General features: G+C 47.9%; 1 protein-coding gene across 1 annotated transcript in view; it reads left to right on the forward strand.

Moving 5' to 3' along the window:
• The first annotated feature begins 689 nt into the window (after positions 1 to 689).
• Positions 690 to 19,733, forward strand: part of FYTTD1 (forty-two-three domain containing 1) — a 41,228-nt gene continuing 22,184 nt past the window's right edge. Inside the window, exons 1-3 of the mRNA XM_029062039.2 lie at positions 690 to 836; positions 14,421 to 14,552; positions 17,310 to 17,443. Of these exons, the coding sequence (XP_028917872.1) occupies positions 743 to 836; positions 14,421 to 14,552; positions 17,310 to 17,443 (360 nt within the window). The 5' untranslated portion in view covers positions 690 to 742. The remainder of the gene's footprint in view (positions 837 to 14,420; positions 14,553 to 17,309; positions 17,444 to 19,733) is intronic.

Raw genomic sequence — 19,733 nt, forward strand, 5'->3', positions numbered from 1 at the left:
GGCTGAGCTCAGCGCCCTGCACAGAGTAAGCGCTCCATAGATAGTACTGAATGAATGAATGCATTCCCAGGGCTGAGCTCAGCGCTCTGCACAGAGTAAGCGCTCCATAAATACTATTGAATGAATGAATGCATTCCCAGGGCTGAGCTCAGCGCTCTGCACAGAGTAAGCGCTCCATAAATACTATTGAATGAATGAATGAATTCCAAGGGCTGAGCTCAGTGCTCTGCACAGAGTAAGCGCTCCATAGATAGTACTGAATGAATGAATGCACTCCCAGGGCTGAGCTCAGCGCCCTGCACAGAGTAAGCGCTCCATAGATAGTACTGAATGAATGAATGCATTCCCAGGGCTGAGCTCAGCGCTCTGCACAGAGTAAGCGCTCCATAAATACTATTGAATGAATGAATGCATTCCCAGGGCTGAGCTCAGCGCTCTGCACAGAGTAAGCGCTCATAGATAGTACTGAATGAATGAATGCACTCCCAGGGCTGAGCTCAGCGCTCCGCACAGAGTAGGCGCTCCCTAAACCCGAAGGAGCGGCCGGAATGGCCGCTGCGGGTGCAGTGCCGGCTCCCGCCTGTAGAGGCCGCTGGCGCCGCCCCCTCCTCTCTTCCCCCCCCCCCCCTCCCCGCGTGGGCGGGCGGCGGCGCGAGCGGCGGCGCATGCGCGCTGTCCCGGCGTCGCTCCCGTCGGGCCGGAGGAGGCGGCGGGCGAGGGAGGCGGCCTTCTCCCCGCCGCCATGGACGGCTGCGGCTTCGGCATGGCGGGCACGGCGGCCTCGCTGAGGAAACCGCCCCGCCAGGAGGACCTCGATAAGATTGATATGTCGCTGGGTGAGGGGACGAGCGGGCGGGGACGAGCCCGGGGGAGGGGGGGGGGCAGGGCTGACGGCCGGGGGGCCCGCTGGGCCGAACCAAACGGGGGGCGGCCGCGGGGGGGGGGTCGCGCGCATGCGCGGGAGAGCGGCAGTTGGGAGCCGACCAAGTGTGCGGCGGGGCGGGGGGGGGGCGCCTCCTCCAGGCAGCCTCTGGGCCCCCAGCCCGGGGCGCCTCATTCATTCGGCCCCATTTAGGGAGCGCCTACTCTGTGCAGAGCACTGGGCTCGGCCCTTGGAATTCATTCAGTGGCATTTCTGGAGCACTTACTCTGTGCAGAGCACTGGACTCAGCCCTGGGAATGCATTCATTCATTCAGTGGCATTTCTGGAGCACTTACTCTGTGCAGAGCACTGGACTCAGCCCTTGAAATGCATTCATTCATTCAATGGTATTTCTGGAGCACTTACTCTGTGCAGAGCACTGGACTCAGCCCTTGGAATTCATTCATTCAGTGGCATTTCTGGAGCACTTACTCTGTGCAGAGCACTGGACTCAGCCCTTGGAATTCATTCATTCATTCAGTGGTATTTCTGGAGCACTTACTCTGTGCAGAGCACTGGACTCAGCGCTTGGAATTAATAATGTTGGTATTTGTTAAGCGCTTACTATGTGCCGAGCACTGTTCTAAGCGCTGGGGTAGACATAGGGGAATCAGCTTGTCCCACGTGGGGCTCACAGTCTTAATCCCCATTTTACAGATGAGGGAACTGAGGCACAGAGAAGTTAAGTGACTTGCCCACAGTCACACAGCCAACAAGTGGCCGAGCTGGGATTCGAACTCATGAGCCCTGACTCCAAAGCCCGTGCTCTTTCCACCGAGCCACATTCATTCAGTCGTATCTATGGAGTGCTTACTATATGGAGCACACTGGACTCGGCCCTTGGAATTCATTCATTCATTCAGTGGTATTTATGGAGTGCCTACCCTGTGCAGAGCACTGGACTCAGCGCTTGGTATTCATTAATTCAGTGGCATTTCTGGAGCGCTTACTCTGTGCAGAGCACTGGACTCAGCGCTTGGAATTCATTCATTCAATTGTATTTATGGAGCGCTTACTATATGCAGCACACTGGACTCGACCCTTGGAATTCATTCATTCATTCAATCGTAATAATAATAATAATAATAATGTTGGTATTTGTTAAGCGCTTACTATGTGCCGGGCACTGTTCAAAGCGCTGGGGTAGACATAGGGGAATCAGGTTGTCCCACGTGGGGCTCACAGTCTTAATCCCCATTTTACAGATGAGGGAACTGAGGCACAGAGAAGTTAAGTGACTTGCCCACAGTCACACAGCCAACAAGTGGCAGAGCTGGGATTCGAACTCATGAGCCCTGACTCCAAAGCCCATGCTCTTTCCACTGAGCCATGCTGCTTCTCCAAGCAGCATCCCAATCGTATTTATTGAGCACTTACTCTGTGCAGAGCACTGGACTCAGCGCTTGGAATGGACAATTGGGCAACAGATTGAAACCATCCCTGCCCAATGACGGCTCACAGTCGTGTGGTTCAGTGCCTAAGAGCCCGGGGTGGGGAGTCGGAGGTCATGGGTTCTAATCCCGCTCCGCTGCTTGTCACCTGGGTGACTTTGGGCAAGTCACTTCACTTCTCTGGGCCTCAGTGGCCTCGTCTGTCAAATGGGGAGGAAGACTGTGAGCCCCACGTGGGGCAACCTGATGACCCTTGTATCCTATCCAGCGCTTAGAACAGTGCTTTGCACATAGTAAGCGCTTAATAAATACTATTGAATGAATGAATGCTCCTGCAAAAGACCTCCCCCACCCCCCTTCAAGGTGCCTGCCCTTCCCCCACCCTCCGGGGTGTAAGGCAGCTCTTTGTGAAGCAGCCTGGCCTAGGGGCAGTAATCATAATAATGATGGCATTTGTTCATTCAGTAATATTTATTAAGCGTGTATTATGTGCAGAGCACTGTACTAAGCGCTTGGAATGGACACTTCGGCAACAGATAGAGACAATCCCTGCCCAAGGACAGGCTCACAGTCCAAAGGGGGGAGACAGCGAAACAAAACAAGTATTAGCACTTACTATGTGCAAAGCACTGTTCTAAGCGCTGGGGAGGAGACAAGGTGATGAGGTTGTCCCACGTGGGGTTCACAGTCTTCATCCCCATTTTACAGGGGCGTCCCGGGTAGGGGGGAGGGGTTCTCCTCCAAAAAATCCCCTCCCTGCCTCAAGGTGCCCTTCCCCCAGCCGCCGGGATCTAAGGCAGCTCTTTGTGAAGCAGCCAGGCCTAGGGGCAATAATGATAATAGTGATGGCATTTGTTAAGCGCTTATTAGGTGCAAAGCACTGTTCTGAGCGCTGGGGAGGAGACCAGGTGATGAGGTGGTCCCACGTGGGGCTCACAGTCTTCATCCCCGTTTTACAGATGGGGTACCTGAGACACAGAGAAGTGAAGTGACTTGCCCACAGTCACACAGCTGACGAGTGGCGGAGGCAGGATTAGAACCAGTGACCTCTGACTCCCAAACCCGGGCTGTTTCCACGGAGCCAAGCTGCTTCTCTGTGAGCCCCTTGTGGGCAGAGATTTGTTGCTGAGTTGTCCTCTCCCAAGCGCTTAGGACAGCGCTCTGCACACAGTAAGCGCTCATTAAGAATGAATGAATGAACACGGGCTTGGGAGTCACAGGACATGGGTTCTAGTCCTGGCCCCGCCACTTGTCAGCTGTGTGACTTGGGCCAAGCCACTTCACCCCTCTGGGCCTCAGTTAATAGCTGAGGGAATAGCTGCTCAGGGAAGCAGCGTGGCTCAGTGGAAGGAGCCTGGGCTTCGGAGTCAGAGGTCATGAGTTCGACTCCCGGCTCTGCCACTTGTCAGCTGTGTGACTGTGGGCAAGTCACTTCACTGGGCCTCAGTTCCCTCATCTGTAAAATGGGATGAACTGTGAGCCTCACGTGGGACAACCTGATTCCCCTGTATCTCCCCCAGCACTTAGAACAGTGCTCTGCACATAGTAAGTGCTTAACAAATACCAACATTATTAATAATAATAATGATGATGACATTTAAGCACTTACTATGTGCCAAGGGCTGTTCTAAGCGCTGGGAGGGATACAAGGTATTTCCCAAGGGAAACTTGTTTTGCTCTATTTTGTTTTGCTGTCTGCCTGCCCCCGTTCAGACTCTGAGCCCGTCGTTGGGCAGGGATTGTCTCTATCCGTTGCCGAATTGTCCATTCCAAGCGCTTAGTCCAGTGCTCTGCACATAGTAACCGCTCGATAAATACGACTGAATGAATACAAGAGGTAATCAGGTGGTCCCACAATGGGGCTCGCGGTCTTAATCCCCGTTTTCCGGATGAGGTAACTGAGGCACAGAGAAGTGAAGTGACTTGGCCAGAGTCACACAGCTGACAAGTGGCAGAGGTGGGATTAGAACCCACGGCCTCTGACTCCCAAGCCCGAGCTCTTTCCACTGAGCCATGCTGATTCTTCTTACCTCATCTTTCAAATGGGGTTGAAGACTGTGAGCCCCTCGTGGGACAACCTGATTACCTTTTATCTACCCCAGCGCTTAGAACAGTGCTTGGCATTTAGTAAATGCTTAATTACCATTGCTATTATTATTAATAATAATAATAATCTCAGCTCCGCCGCCTGTCTGCTATGTGAACTTGGACAAGTTTCCTCACTTCTATGGGCCTCAGTTGTGTCACCTATACGATGGGGATTAAAACTGAGCCCCACGTGGGACAACCTGATCACATTGTGTATAACCCATTGCTTAGAACAATCCTTGGCACATAGTAAGTGCTTAACAAATACCATCAATATTATTAGTATTATTGTTGTATCTACCCAGTGCTTAGAACAGTGCTTGGCACATACTAAGGGCTTAACTAATATCGTTATTTTATTATTATTAAATGGACTATGGTAGGAGAAGCTGGAGAGCTCACCTCTCCGAGAGGCCTTCCCAGACTGAGCTTCCCCTTTTCCCTCTGCTCCCCCCTTCACCTCCCCTCAGCTAAGCCCCCTTTTCCTCTGCTCCTCCCCCTCTCCCTTCCCCTCAGCACTCTGCTCATTGGTATATATTTTTATTACCCTATTTATTTTGTTAATGAGGTGTCCATCCCCTTCATTCTATTTATCGTGATTATGTTGTTTCTGTCCTTCTCTCTCCCCCGATTAGATTGTAAGCCCATCATTGGGCAGGGATTGTCTCTTTCTGTTACCAAATGGTACGCTCCAAGCGCCTAGTCCAGTTCTCTGCGCATAGTAAGCGCTCAATAAAAACTATTGAAAGAGTGAATGAATGGAGGGGGCCAAAGAGCCTTGTCAGCTTCCCCCAGGGCAGGGGAGGGGCCTGGCTGGTCCCTGTAGGCCAGTCTGTAATCATTCAGTCATTTGTTGAGCGCCTACTGTGTGCAGAGCACTGTACTAGGTGCCTGGGAGAGTACAATACAGCAATAAAGAGGCACATTCCCCTCCCTCAAGGAACGTACAGTCTAGATGGGGATTTTAGAAAAGATAGCACTCCACCCGTGCTCAGGACCAGTCTCATTGGCAGTTAAATGCCAGCAGACACCTTGGCTCTGCAGGCATCAAGCTCCAGGGGCCAATGCCAGGGTTAGTTCAACAGTCCTGTAGATATTGATAATAATAATGTTGGTATTTGTTAAGCGCTTACTATGTGCAGAGCACTGTTCTAAGCGCTGGGGTAGATACAGGGTCATCAGGTTGTCCCACGTGAGGCTCACAGTCTTCATCCCCATTTTCCAGATGAGGTAACTGAGGCCCAGAGAAGTGAAATGAGTTGCCCACAGTCACACAGCTGACGAGCGGCAGAGCCGGGATTCGAACCCATGATCTCTGACTCCCAAGCCTGGGCTCTTTTCACTGAGCCACGCTGCTTCTCTGATGTCTGTCTCCCCCTCTTTAGACCGTGAGCCCGTTGTGGGCCGGGAATGTCGCTGTTTATCGTCGTACTGTACTTTCCCAAGCGCCTAATACAGTGCGCTGCACACAGGAAGCACTTAACAAATACGACTGAGTGAAGGAATAAAAGTAGGAGTTACCGGGCCTTGAAAATGGGGTTGAAGTGTTTGGCTTGAATAACATGAGATGTGTGATATGCCCTGGAGATGGTTAATGACAGGTAGGAGAGATGCTTTGTAAAATGAGGTCATCCCAAGCGTACTTTTTTTGTTTTTTGATCTGGTGTTCTCAGACTTCACTGGTATACGATGACTACTTGAGGTGTGTCCATTTTATGGAGTTACTCTTTAATCACGGGCCTACTGGGGTTCGTATCTCCTCCTGAAACAGTCATGTAGATGAGTCCCTTTTCCTGTCTGGAACTTTTCCTTCATTTATTCCTTCATTCTGCTCACTGTCGTATTATTAAGCGCCTACTGTGTACACAGCAGAGCAGAGCACACAGTAAACTGACCCATCCCCTGCCCACATGAGTTTACAGTCTCGGGGGGGAGATGCGGGGAGATGGCCTTGAATATAAATATTACAGCTATGTACGTAAGTGCATTGAAGCTGGGAGGGGTGAAGATCAAAGGGAGCAAGTCAGGGCAAAGCAGAAGAGAGTGGGAAAAGAGGAAAGGGGGGTGTTTGCTCGGTCAGGGAAGGCCTCTTGGAGGAGATGTGCCTTCACTAAGGCTTTGAAGCGGGGAGAGAAATCGTCTGGCGGATTTGAGGAGGGAGGGATTTGAGGAGGGAGGGCGTTCCAGGCCAAAGGCAGGCCATGGGCCAGGGGTCGGCTGCGAGATAGGCGAGAAAGAGGCACGGTGAGAAGGTTAGCACCAGAGGAGCGAAGCGTGCGGGCTGGGTTGTAGTAGAATGGTAAGGTGAGGTAGGAGGGGGCAAGGGGATCGACTGCTTTAAAGCCAATGCTAAGGATTTTTTTTTGTTTGATGTGACAGGGGATGGGCAACCTCCGGAGTTTTTTGAAGCATGGGGAGACGTGTCCTGAACGATTTTGTAGAAAAATGACCCGGGCAGCAGAGTGAAGTAGGAACCAGAGTGGGGAGAGGCAGGAGGCAGGGAGGTCAATAAGGAGGCTGATAAAAGTAATCAAAGTGATAGGAGAAGGGCTTGGATTAACACCGTAGCAGTTTGGATGGAGAGGAAAGGGTGGACTTCAGTGACGTCGTGAAGGTCGGACTGACAGGATTTAGGGATGGATTGGATATGTGGGTCAAATGAGAGAGGAGAGTCAGGGGTAACGCCAAGGTTACGGGCTTGTGAGACAGGAAGGACGGTGGTGCCGTCTACAGGGATGGGAAAGTCGGGGGGAGGACAGGCTTTGGGTGGGAAGATTAGTTCTATTTTGGACATGTTAAGCTTGAGGTGATGGGAGGACCTCCGGTCTTGAAGGCCAGAAGAAATGTGAGGTTGCAGAGGGAGGGAGAGATCAGGGCTGGAGATGTAGATTTGGGTATCGTCCGTGTAGAGGTGGTAGTTGAAGCCACTGGTGACCTTTGAGAGGGTGGTTTCTGTGGAGTGAAGGGGGTGGAAGGAAGCCAGATGGGAGGAAATCAAGGAGAGAACTGGAGGAGAGAGATTTGACACAGTGGGTAGAGACACCTCGCTCAAGGAGTTTGGAGGAGAATTGGTAGGAGGGAGATGGGGTGATACTTGAGGGAGCTGTGGGGTCAAAGGAGGGTTTTTTTTAGGATAGGGGAGACATGGGCATGTTTGAAAGCAGGTAGGAAGAAGCCATTGGAGAGCAAACAGTTGGAAGATGGCTGTTAAGGAGGGAAAAAGGGAGGGGGCAAGAGTTTTGATGAGGTGCAAAGGAATGGGGTCAGATTGAGGGGCATTTGGATGGAAAGTGTCACCTGTCTCTCTCCCCCCCTCCCCATTTCATCGTACAAAGTCATTTATAGGAGAATTGATCGGATTGTTTAATTTTCATGACTTCTATTTCTATTAATGCATCGTAATAAGTATAAAAGCAGTCGCAAACGAAGTACCTTTTCCACACCATCGGTAACAATTAAGCCATTTTGGGGCCTTGCCCTTAAGCAGAGCTCGATGTGCTAGATCGCCTGTTTTTCCGCTCCTCTAGACTGTAAGCATGTTGGGAGCAGGGAGCAGGGAGAAGCAGCGTGACTCAGTAGACACGGGCTTGGGAGTCAGAGGTCATGGGTTCTAATTCTGGCTCCGCCACTTGTCAGCTGTGTGACTGTGGGTAAGTCACTTCACTTCTCTGTGCCTCAGTTACCTCATCTTTAAAATGGGGATTAAAACTGTGAGCCCCATGTGGGTCAACCTGTTTACCTTGTATCTACCCAGCACTTAGAACAGTGCTTGGCACATAGTAAGTGCTTAACAAATACCAAAATTTTATTTTTATTATTATTATTACCAACGCTGTTGTATTGTTATAATGGTATTCTCCCAAGTGCTTAGTACAATGTTTTCTGCACAGTAAGCACTCAGTAAATACAGTTGATTGATGCTAAAAGTGACAAGATGTGGCAGGGATTTAGCATTGGCCTGGGAGTCAGAAGGACCTGGGTTCTAATTCTGTCTCCACCACAAGTCTGTGTGACCTAAGCAAGTCACTTCACTTCTCTGGGCCTCAGTTACCTCTTCTGTAAAATGGCAATTAAGAATGTGAGCCCCATTTGCGGTGTGGACTATGTCCAACCTTAAGCCTACCCCAGAGCCTAGTACAGTGCCTGGCACATAATAAGTGCTTAACAAATACTGCAGTTATTATTATTTTTATCATTTCATTGTAGCTTTGATTTACTGCATATATGCAGAGCCTAAAATTGCTTTCACTTTAAATCTGGTCGAGGAAAAGGTTATTCTCACACAATTTATATTTTCCTTTTTTTTGTTCATCAAGCTATCCTGTCACTATCTAATTGTACAGAAGTTTCTGGCTTCTGATAGATTACAAAGCAAGATAAGCAAATGTTTGAAGAGAGAGAGATCCAATCAAGTTAGTGTTTTAGCAGTGGCTTCAAAGTTCCTTTCTCACTTAAATGAAGAATTTTTCTAGTGGCTTTGCTTTTAAATCAATTGGTCATCAGAGTTTCTCTTGAACTGGTTCGGAGTGGAAGGGCCTTTTCAATTGGATGGAGTTCCTGGCAGTTTTAGGGTATCTAATGATTTTCAGGATGACTGTATTGGATGTAGAATGAAATGTCATTCCATTTAAAGGACTAACTATATTTTGGGGTGAGTATAGCGTTTGAAAATTGCAAAGGAATTCCTAGTGGATAGAGCACAGTTCTGGGAGTCACAGGGACCTGGGTTCTAATCCCAGCTCCTCCGCTTCTTTGCTGTCACCAAGGGCAAGTCACTTCACTTCTCTGGGCTGCAGTTACCTCATCTATAAAATGGGGATTAAGACTGTGAGCCCAATGCGGGACATGGGCTGGGTATAACCTGATTAGCTTGTGTATACTCTAGCACTTAGTACAGTGCCTGATACACAGTAAGCACCTAACAAATAGCATAAGAGAGAGAGAGAAAGAAAAAGATGAGATATAACAATATACTAGAAAGGATATTTGCCATTCCCACCATCTTTTTTGATTCATTAAAAGGCAGGGTAAGACTCTGTTGTTCTCAGTATTTTATTACACTTTTTTTTTCCTCGTATATTGAAGGGAGTATTTGGTCTGAGAGGTTGGGAAATCAGTAATTTATTGAGCGCCTACTGTTTCCAGAGCACTTGAGAGAATACCATATGAGGGTAGACGTATTCCCTTCCCACAAGGAGCATACAGTTTAGTTGGGGAGACACATTAAAATAAGTTATGGAAATGTGCATGGGTGCTGTGGGGCTGAGGATGGGGTGAATAAAGGGTATAAATCCAAGTGTAAGGTTGCAGGATTTCCTGAAATACAGAATTTTGATCTGTTTCGTATTTCTAGTAACTTGCATCAGTAGATATAATAGGGAATTGTTAGTAGTGATATTTGTAGCTTCTTGTGGGCAGGGAATATGTCTGCCAAATCTGTTATGTTGTTCTCTTCCAAGCATCTAGTACAGTGCACGGCACCCAGTAAGTGTTCAATAAATAAGATCATTGTGACTGACTGTTGAGCACATACTTTTGTTAACAGCACTGTGTTGCACAGCACCGGCAAGGTCCGAAAAATTTAAATTTGAAACAATGTAGGGGAGGAAGTCTAGTACATTTTAAAATTACTGGGACCCTCCCCGTCCCGGTCTTGAAACAGTAAAATCCTCAACATTCCAAAACATTTTCAAGTATTTTTTCTCCCATCCTTCATTCCTGCAGAAGGGTGGGCGTGGGAGTGTTTCAAATCCTTCCCCTTCAAATGGGTTACATGTACTGTTGCAGTGTGAGCGAGTTTCAAAAGTTCAGGGAGTTCACCTGTAATAGGTGAGATGTGTTCTTGAAGAGCCTTGTATTATGGAAAAATCACATAGATTCAGCAGTTGCGAGGTAAATGGGTCAGAGATACTTAAACTGTGAACTCCATGTGGGACATGAACTGTCTCCTGACCTAATTATCTTCTATCTATCCCAGTGCTTAGTATGGCATCTGGTACGAGGAAGCTCTTAACATGTACCATTAAAAAGAAAATCACCAGACTTGACATGCGTCGATGCAAATTCTTCTGTTATTCTTTCGAGTAGCATTAGCAGAAACCTATTTGTCACTCACTGCGGTTCTACTGTATTTCAGTCAGTATGAAGTTGTAAAAAAACTAAGGTACTCTACTATAAGGCTGAAGCGGAAGTGCTCCCCACAGCCTGTAAGCTCTCTGTGGGTATGGAATGGCTCTTCCAACACTTGTTATATTGTATTATCCCAAGCGCTTAGTACAGTTCTCTTCCACAGTAAGCACTAAATACCTTTGCCTGATTGAAGCATAGCAGCATCACGCTTTGGTCAGTGTGCCACTTGCAGGAGCACCGACTTTTCCTCCTCCTTCGAATTTCCGTGCACCACCTTGGGATTGTGATATATAAGAAAAGGCTTGCTCTGATTCTTCAATCGTGGTATATCCAAATTGTGTAAATCAAATTAGGTGGTAGAGCAGAGACGGGCGTGCTTGTGTTCTGGTGTGTAAAACAGCTGAATTTGCGACTACTTGTTTTTCCTTTATTCAGCAAAGGCCTCCTCCTTAGGTTCCTACACATTGTTGAGGACATTATATGGCCCTGTATCACAGCACCTCTCAAGAAAAGAGAGTTCAGACTCTCAGGCAAGAAGGGAGTCTGGAAAAGACAGCAAAACACTTCATTACTATTCTCAGCCCACTTTCTAATTGAAGATGAGACCCTTCAAAAAGGAAAAAAAAAACCTTCCAGCAAGCAAAGACATAGCATTTGTGTTAACTATGGAGGATGACATCTTAACACTCAGTCTTGAAGACCGGTGCCATGCCCACACACTCCACAAGCACGGAAGGGACACACAGCTTAGACACTTATCTAATCTCCTCTTCAATATAGAGAAGAGCGAAGAATTGTGATAGGAACTCAAATATGCCACCGTTATCACCACTTTTAAGAAGAAGGGTGAAAGACTGATTTACCGAAACAGCTCACTGTTCTCCATCGCTGGCAAGATCTAGCCAGATTAGTAAAGAATATCGTCTGTGGACTGCTCCCGGAATCACAGAAAGGCATCACATCACAGCGTGGCATAGAAGACCTCATTTTTGCCCCATGAGTTGTACAGGAGAAGATCAGAGTACAGCACTAAAACCTGAAATGGGAGTCATAGACTTCTCTAAAGCATTTGGCAGCATCAGTACCTCGGAACTCCGGAAAACTGCTCAGTAAATTTGGCGGTCCAGAAAAGGCTGTAATAAGATTCTTCGACTACTTTACGATGGCATGGCCGGCTCGGTCTGAGATGGGGGTCCCCGTTCTGTCCATCTCCATCGCCGGTCGGGTAAAGCAAGAATGTAGAGTGAGGTTATTCCAGTTCAATTTATTCTAAGCAGCCTTGCTGGGGAGTGGAACGAGATTGGGATACGGGTGATAGGATGTGCTTCTGCTCCTCTAGGGAACTTGCATGTCAGCGGTCTCGGAGCATTATCCAAAGAGCCGGAGACAGTCACTGAAGAGTTGCTGTAGGCAGGTGATCATCCTAGTCACACACCCGAGAAGACATGCAGGTGATTGATAAGGGCTCCACTGAGTCAGCACAGGCATTACGGACCCATAAGAAAACCAAGCTAACGCATGAGCCGGCAACGGGGAAGGCCACATCCCCAATCCACAACCTGTATTGGCGATATAGAGCTAAACGGTGTGAGAATTTTGTTACCCACCCAGCAGACAGACCATGATGCATTAATAGGGCAATAGACAACCAAACGAAGAAGACCAGCGTGCTTTTTGGCCAGCTACGGAGCGGAGTGGAGCAGCCGCAGCGTGATATCGGACTCCAGACCAAATAAATGTGTGCACGGGTACAAAGCTGTAACTCCGCCCAGCTTTCTCTGTGGCTGGGAGACCCAGGCTCCCCTAGCACGCCATATCCGTCTCCTTGAGCAGCTCCATCGGCGTCCTTAAAGGGCTATGCTTGATCTCAAATCACAAGGCAGAAACACCAGCAGGGAAGTTCTGGAACAAAGTCTCCCGGTATCGAGTTATGCGACGAGTGAGAAATGTGACTGACAGTAGGACACCCAAACAATGGCTCTAGAGAGCTGAAGTTGGGAAATCGAAAGTAAGGAAAGAGCCTCGGACGATGGTGCCAGGTCAGTGGGACGCTTGGCAATCAAGAATGGAGTCACTCCTTTTGAGCAGAAACTTCGTGAGGATCATGCGTCAAGGAGGTCAGAGCAAATATGGCCAGGTGCTGCAGGCACGACAGCACACCGGGGACAGCTTTTGTGTGCACCCATGCAACCTGGACTAGGGTCCCGCATTGGCCTTTTCAGTCACATGTGAACTCGGGGGTGAACTTCACCTGGAGTAGTGTCTTTGAACCTGAAGGACAATCGCATCTCGCATCTAATTCTGGAGTCACCTGACCAGCTCATTTTTTTTCCCCCTTTTCCAGGGGTGGACAGCAGCTTTTGCTGGGCATTTGAGAGACCATCTCTGACAGTCATCCACAAAGATTGAGGACTTTCCATCCCCTGCAGGAGAGTTCTTTTTGAATGAATGCGATATAGTACTCATATAGTACTCATTGGAAACTCTTGGCAAGAGTGTCACTGAATGGCATGTTGGTCAATAACTGGGGCCCTGAGCTTTTTTCAGGATGGGTGCTGTTTCAGTGGCCATTTTGGTTATGCTGCTGGAGAGGACGAAGTGGGCTCTGAGACAGTCCCCAGAGGTGCCCCCTCTTCATTTTAAATGCAGGGCTGAACTTGAGTCAGAGCCCTAAGGTTGTCAAGCTCCAAGGGCGTAAGGAGGCCAGGATTTGAAGGTTATTGACTTCCAGAGATAGAAGAGTTTCCCCTTGGTGGCTCCAGAGTCTTGTGGAAAAGCAGAGTCATTTAAATGAGCCGGAGGTGTGGTGGAGAATTTTATAAAGAATCCTTGCCGGTGCCTGATGGGGTGCAGAGAGCTTCTGGCTAGTCCCTGGAGGCGGGAGGAACTCGCAGGGTCCCTTGCTGGATTCTAAGTCTGGGGTGAGGGCAGAGGAGCCCCCAGTCATCCCCAGCTCATTCCTGGAAACCTCGTCGGGTTCTCTAGTTGGCCAGAGGTTAAATTCACTCACTCACTTGTTACTTGAGCAGCCACTAAGCCTCCGAGCCGGGCCAGGGGCAACAAGTATCCCTAGGCTCCGGTAGAGACCGAAGCACCTTGCTTGGTTCCGGAGTGAGGCTGAGGAGCAAGTGGCGCGGTGGTGGGTAACACAAGGAGAGCTGCCACCATCTTGGCCCCATTTCCGGTCCCCATCTGATCCCCAGGGAGCAGGTCAGGCTGGTTTGAGGCATCCTGCCTTGTGGGGCCGGTGCCCCCCCGTGGGGCTGCAGGACAGATGTTGCACGGGAGCTGGACTTCCATGGGAGAATAGCATGAGCCCTAGCCTCTTTATTCAGCCCTCTCCTCCTCTCCCTTTTTGTCAGCATAACTACTCTCTTGGGTTGCCAGACCCTGTGACGGCATTGAGTGGGGGCAGCGGGGTAAGTTGGGTGGCAAAATGGAATTTGTCCCCAGAGGAAGTTGTGGAGGAGGAGGAAAGGTTCAGGAAAGGTTTTGATAAGCCTGTAATGAGTTATTAGGGGGAAATGTGCCAAACGACTTTAGGTGAGCTTTGAAAGGAGAAACTTCGGGGTGTTAGGTACTTTTCTAATCAGGTTGGACACAAGGCAGCCGAGAACTGACTCCAGTTGTCCTGTGCCACTGCAGATGTCTGAGTACTGGGCCGGATGGATTAGTGGCCTGACTCAGTCTAGCTCTTGATGTGATCTTCAAGATAGTTGGTGCCTTTCCTGTTATTTTTTTCAAAGCCATAATCATGCTCTTTACTCTGGACCTGGAGATGCAGAGATTGGAACCAGAAGGGAGGAGAGGAATAGAGGGGTACGGTTAACGAAGCCTTAGTTAAGAGTCAGTAGATCAAATCATGAAAAAATATTCATTTTCTCCCACAGATGATATCATTAAATTGAATAAGAAGGAAGGAAGAAAACAGAATTACCCCCAATTAAAAAGAAAGTTTCTGCAGAATGGTGCGCGCCAACTCAAAATGAGAGGAACCAGATGGGGAATCCAACAGCAGACTGGTAAGTGTGGAAGAATACCCTTGTGTGAAAAGTTACTTCTTTTGAAAGATTCTGAGCAGTCCCAATTCACAGAGCTAAATAAGCCGGTAGAAAAATGCCTTTCTCTTTTTGGATTAAATTAAATTCTGCATCTTAACCATCCACCTAAATATTTTTCTAGAAACTCAGTTATGCCCTCACATGTGTTTTCCATATGTGTTCTGGCTAGAACCTTAGGGAATTAGAGAAGACTTGTGCAGCCTGAGCCCATTTGGGTATGAACTCCGAGGTGTCGGAAGAAGCAGTTGGTGTGCACGTGAGATGTTGGAATGGATGAGTGCTGTAGCACAAGTTCCCTTTAATGCCCGGTTTTGCAAGAACGTAAACATCCCCTTGCCCCCCCCCCCCTTGCTGGAGAACTGTGCAGTTGATCATTGTTTGGCAACATAAAGAGTATTAGATTTTGTATCTCATTAGAAAAGTTAGTGCCATTTCTAATGATTTGGAAAATCTAATACTCTTTATATTGCCAAACAATGATCCAGATTTGGGCCAGAAGCTCCTCTTGAAGAAGGATTTGGACACGCAGACCAATTTTGCCATTTTGACCACGGAGCTGAGCCTTTTGCTTGGGGTCCAGGCCGGCAAGTGGCATAGGTTGAGGCTTCAAAAAAAACCAGTAGTCAGAATGATCCGATTTGGTATCTTTTTAACGCTGTTTGAACTCAGCTCTTGAAGCAGCGTGGACCAGTGGGTAGAACACGGGCCTGGGAGTCAGAAAGACCTGGGTCCTAATCCCGGTTCTTCCACTTGGCTGCTGTGGGACCTTGGGCAAGTCACTTCACTTCTCTGGGCCTCAGTTGCCTCATCTGTAAAACAGGTATTAAGACTGTGAGCCCCATGTGGAGCATGGGTGGTGTCCAAACTGATTACTCTGTATCTTCCCCAGCGCTTAGAACAGTGCCTGGCACTTATACCGTAAAATGCCATAAATACCATACCATACGAATACCATACCGTAAAATAATACCGAATACCATAAAAAAAGCTCTTCAGTCATTCTCAGTCCAGCCCAAAGGGTTTTGGGGCAAAAACAGTGGTGTCACCACTGCTGGTGGGGACTCTGTTCTGAGTGTAGACAGAATGCATGCTTCTCTCATCAAGAAATGTCCCCATTCTCTCAGCTGGTTCACAGATGAATGTTGAAGCCCCAATGAAAGCTCAGAGACTATTGGTTAGGAATCCTCCAGGACCCTCCTTCCCCAAATCCCAGTGGAGTAAATGGACCCGTATTACATTTTGGTTTTGGAGGTTTTGACTTCCTATCATTCCATTAGGAGTTACCGTCTACACTACACGAGGTCAGGGATCGTGTCTTTTACCTCTGTTGTATTCTCCCAAGTGATTAGTATAGTACTTTGTCCCCAATCTTTGCTTATTCAGTCAGTCATATTTATTGAGCATTTACTGTGTCCAAAGCACTGTACTAAGCATTCGGGAGAGAACAACAGACACATTCCCTCCCCACAGTGAGCTCACAGTCTAGCGTGGGAGACAGATATTAATATAAATAAATTACAGATACATACATATGTGCTGTGGGTCCAGGAGGGAGGATGAGTAAAGGGAGCAAGTCAGGGTCACGCAGAAGGGAGTAGGAGAAGGGGAGAGGAGGGTTTAGTCAGGGAAGGCTTTTTGGGGGAGATGTGCCTTCAGTGAGGCCTTGAAGTGGGGAAGAGCAATTGTCTGTCTGAATGAGGAGGGAGGGTGTTTCAGGCCAGAGGCAGAATGTGGGCGAGAGGTCAGTGGTGAGATAGATGAGATCAAGGTGCAGTGAGACGGTCAGCAGTCGAGGAGCAAAGTGTGTGGTCTGGGTTGTAGTAGGAGAACAGCAAAGTGAGATAGGAGGGGACAGGGTTATTGACTGCTTTAAAGCCAACGGTGAGGAATTCTTGAAGTGGAGGGAGATGGGTAACCACTTGAGTTTCTTGAGGAGTGGGGAAGCATGGCCTGAACGTTTCTGAAGGAAAATGATCCGGGCAGCAGAGCAGAGTAAGGACTGGACTGGGGAGAGACAGGAGGCAGGGAGGTCAGCAAGGTGGCTGATAGAGTAATCAAGGCGGGATAGGATGAGTGTTTGTATTAACATGGTAGCACTTTGGATGGAGAGGAAGGGGTGGATTTTAGCAATGTTCTGTAGTGGGTTGAATGAGCGAGAGGAAAGGATAACGCCAAGGTTGCAGGTTTGTGAGACAGGAAGGATGGTGGTGCTTTTTATCCTTGTTGCAGGTGATCAGTATCCCATTCTGCCCTGAGCGAGCTGGAGAGGCTTGTCCACCCATCTTGCTTAATGGGAGCTGTTCTTGAAACCCATTTGGAGACTCGTGGTTTGAAAAGGCACTGTCTCATGTTATAATAAATGTTGCCGCTTCTGGTTGAAAACTCTTCACTTTTACCATTTAAGGATTAAGCTTATGTTGAGCTCCCTCTGTGAGTGGCGGGCATTGGCGGTCCCTCCCGTTTTTTCCTACGGTTCCCTACCAAGCCTTACGTGATTCTCTTAAATATGGGAACTGTCCACGTCCTTGTCAGAGTCATTCCCAGCCCATGGTTCCAAGAATATGTTTTATTTTGGATTTCCTATTAACTCTCCTGAATTTGAGAGTGACTCCACTCCTTGGTAAGTGATCTGCTTCCGCGATTCCCGGTTCTTAAGTGTAGGCTGCCCTTCGGGGGGAGATGCAGTTGGCTAGCTTGCTCTCGTTCCTTCCCTTCTAGGTTTCGTTCAGAACAGTCGAATGATGCCAGGGAAAAGGCGTCCCTATGGCGTTATCACCGGGTTGGCAGCTAAGAAAGCGTCTGGGGTTCGCAAAGGAATCAGTCCTTTGAATCGACCACCGTTAAGTGAGAAGGTAGGAAGATGTGACACTTCTATAACATATCCATTTTTGTTTTACGTTTTGGACAGAATTTGTAAGAAGCCAAAAGGGTTTCTGTTGAACGCGGTACTGAAATAGCAGTTTCAGAGACATTTTCCTCTTGAATTTAACAGACGTACTTAATCTGGTATCCCTTTTGCCAGCCGGAAAAGTATGCACTGCAAATGTGAGGCTTTATGCCTAAATGGGGCAACGTTTGGGTTTTTCAGAATCTCATGGGGAAGAGGATGAGTTTTAGCCAAAAAGCAGTCCGAGAGAGGTTCAGTAAGAGAAGCAGCGTGGGTTAGTGAAAAGAGTATAGGACCCAGATTCTAGTCTTGGCTGTGCCTCCTTCTTGCTCTGTCACCTTGCACAGGTCACTTAAATTCTCCATGCCTCCTCATCTATTAAAATGAGGTTTAAATAATCTCTCTCACCCCTTAACCTGTGACTCCCATGTAGAACAAAGATTGGAATGTGTTCAATCTTAATGTCTTGTATCTACCCCAGGGTTTAACGCAGTGCTTGGCATATAGTAATCACTTAACAAACACCAGAGTTTTCATTACTATTATTATTATTTTCTCCTCTTATCGATGATGATGGCGTCTCCCGTTGAGGAGGACGGATGAGCTTCGGTCCTGAGACCTCATGACTGAGGATCTGTGTGAAGGAATTGATGATAGTGATAGCGGTTTATGCAGTGGTTTTTACTTTCCCCTGGTTTCCGTTAATCGTACTCCGAGTAAGTCGGCAGTCAGAAGCAGGAGTACATTGCAGAGTGCACACAGGGTTTGGTTTTTCGTTTATTTTTTTAACATACCTGACCCATTTACAGCTGAAGTGACCGCTACAGTCTCATAGTGCCATAGCCCAGCAGGAGAGAGGGTGTTTGAAATTCGACTTTTAATTTACAACATCCATCAATCAGTGGTACTTACCGAGCACTTACTGTGTGCAGAGCACTGTCCTGAGAGCTTGGGAGGGTTCAGTACGACAGAGTTGGAAGACGTGATCTCCTGCCCACAATACTTAGGCCAACTGGTATAAGCTCGTTGTGGACAGGGAACATGTCTACCAAATCTGTTGGATTGTCCTCTCCAAAGCACTTATTGTAAGGACTCTGCACACAATAGGTGCTCAAGTGATTGAGCCATTGGTGGGAAGCAAAGTCGAGAAGAAGCTAATTGGTTCAAGACCCTGCATGGTATTTGCTATAGTGTAGAATGCTATTTTTTTTTGGTGGTGCACATAAGCTTCTTGGTTTTTTGAAAGCATTACTGGGACGTATACCAGAATAAGGTATATGTAAAACCATAGCCATGAAGCTCTCTTAAAAATCATTACAATAATAATAATGATAATGACGGTATTCGTTAAGCGCTTACTATGTGTCAAGCACTGTTCTAAGAGCTGGGGTAGATACAAGCTAATCCACATTTTACAGATGAGGTAACTGAGGCCCAGAGAAGTGAAGTGACTTGCTCAAGTCACACAACAGACAAATGGTAGAGCTGGGATTAGAACCCAGGTCCTTCTGACTCCCAGGCCTGTGCTTTATCCATTAGGCCATGCTGCACATACTGGCCTCCCACCTCCGGGAGGCCCTTTAGCAGTAAAAATGAATAAACCAAGATTACTGTGTGGATTTTCTCACCTGGCAAAAATTTTTCCGTGTCTTGGCTTAGTAGGCAAATGCTCACCCTCACGAATGCTATCTATCCGTCCTGGAAAAATAGCCAAGAAGCTTAGACAAGCAATACACCCACCTGTTTATTATGTTTACTTGATTAAAATTTGTTGAAGAGATTTGTTTGGATCAGTGTGTTTATATAACCAACAACGTCCTTACTGGATTAACACAGACTATCAAAAAACCTCTGTTCACATGACAAGAGTTTTTAACTAATCAACATCTAATTTTTTTGGGGGGGGTGGTATTTAAGTGCTTACTATGTGCCGGGCACTGTATTAAGCACTGGAGTAGATACAAGCTAATCAAATTTGACACCATCTGTCTCTCACGTGGTGCTCACAGTCTTAATCCCCAATTTACAGATGAGGTAACTGAGGCACGGCAAAGTGAAGTGACTTGCCCAAGGTCACACAGGCAAGTGGCAGAGCTGGGATTAGTCCTTCTGTCTCCCAGGTCACTCTGCTTTTGGTCCAGGCGTTGGGGAGGAGCCAATCCAGGGGAGCTCTGGGGAGAAGCGCCATAGTTAATTATAATATCTGCCCCTCCACATGAGATTTTTTAGAACCTTGTAGGCAGGAATCATGTCTG

This window comes from Ornithorhynchus anatinus, chromosome 1 (genome assembly GCF_004115215.2).
Source record: "Ornithorhynchus anatinus isolate Pmale09 chromosome 1, mOrnAna1.pri.v4, whole genome shotgun sequence".
NCBI classification, from domain to species: domain Eukaryota; kingdom Metazoa; phylum Chordata; class Mammalia; order Monotremata; family Ornithorhynchidae; genus Ornithorhynchus; species Ornithorhynchus anatinus.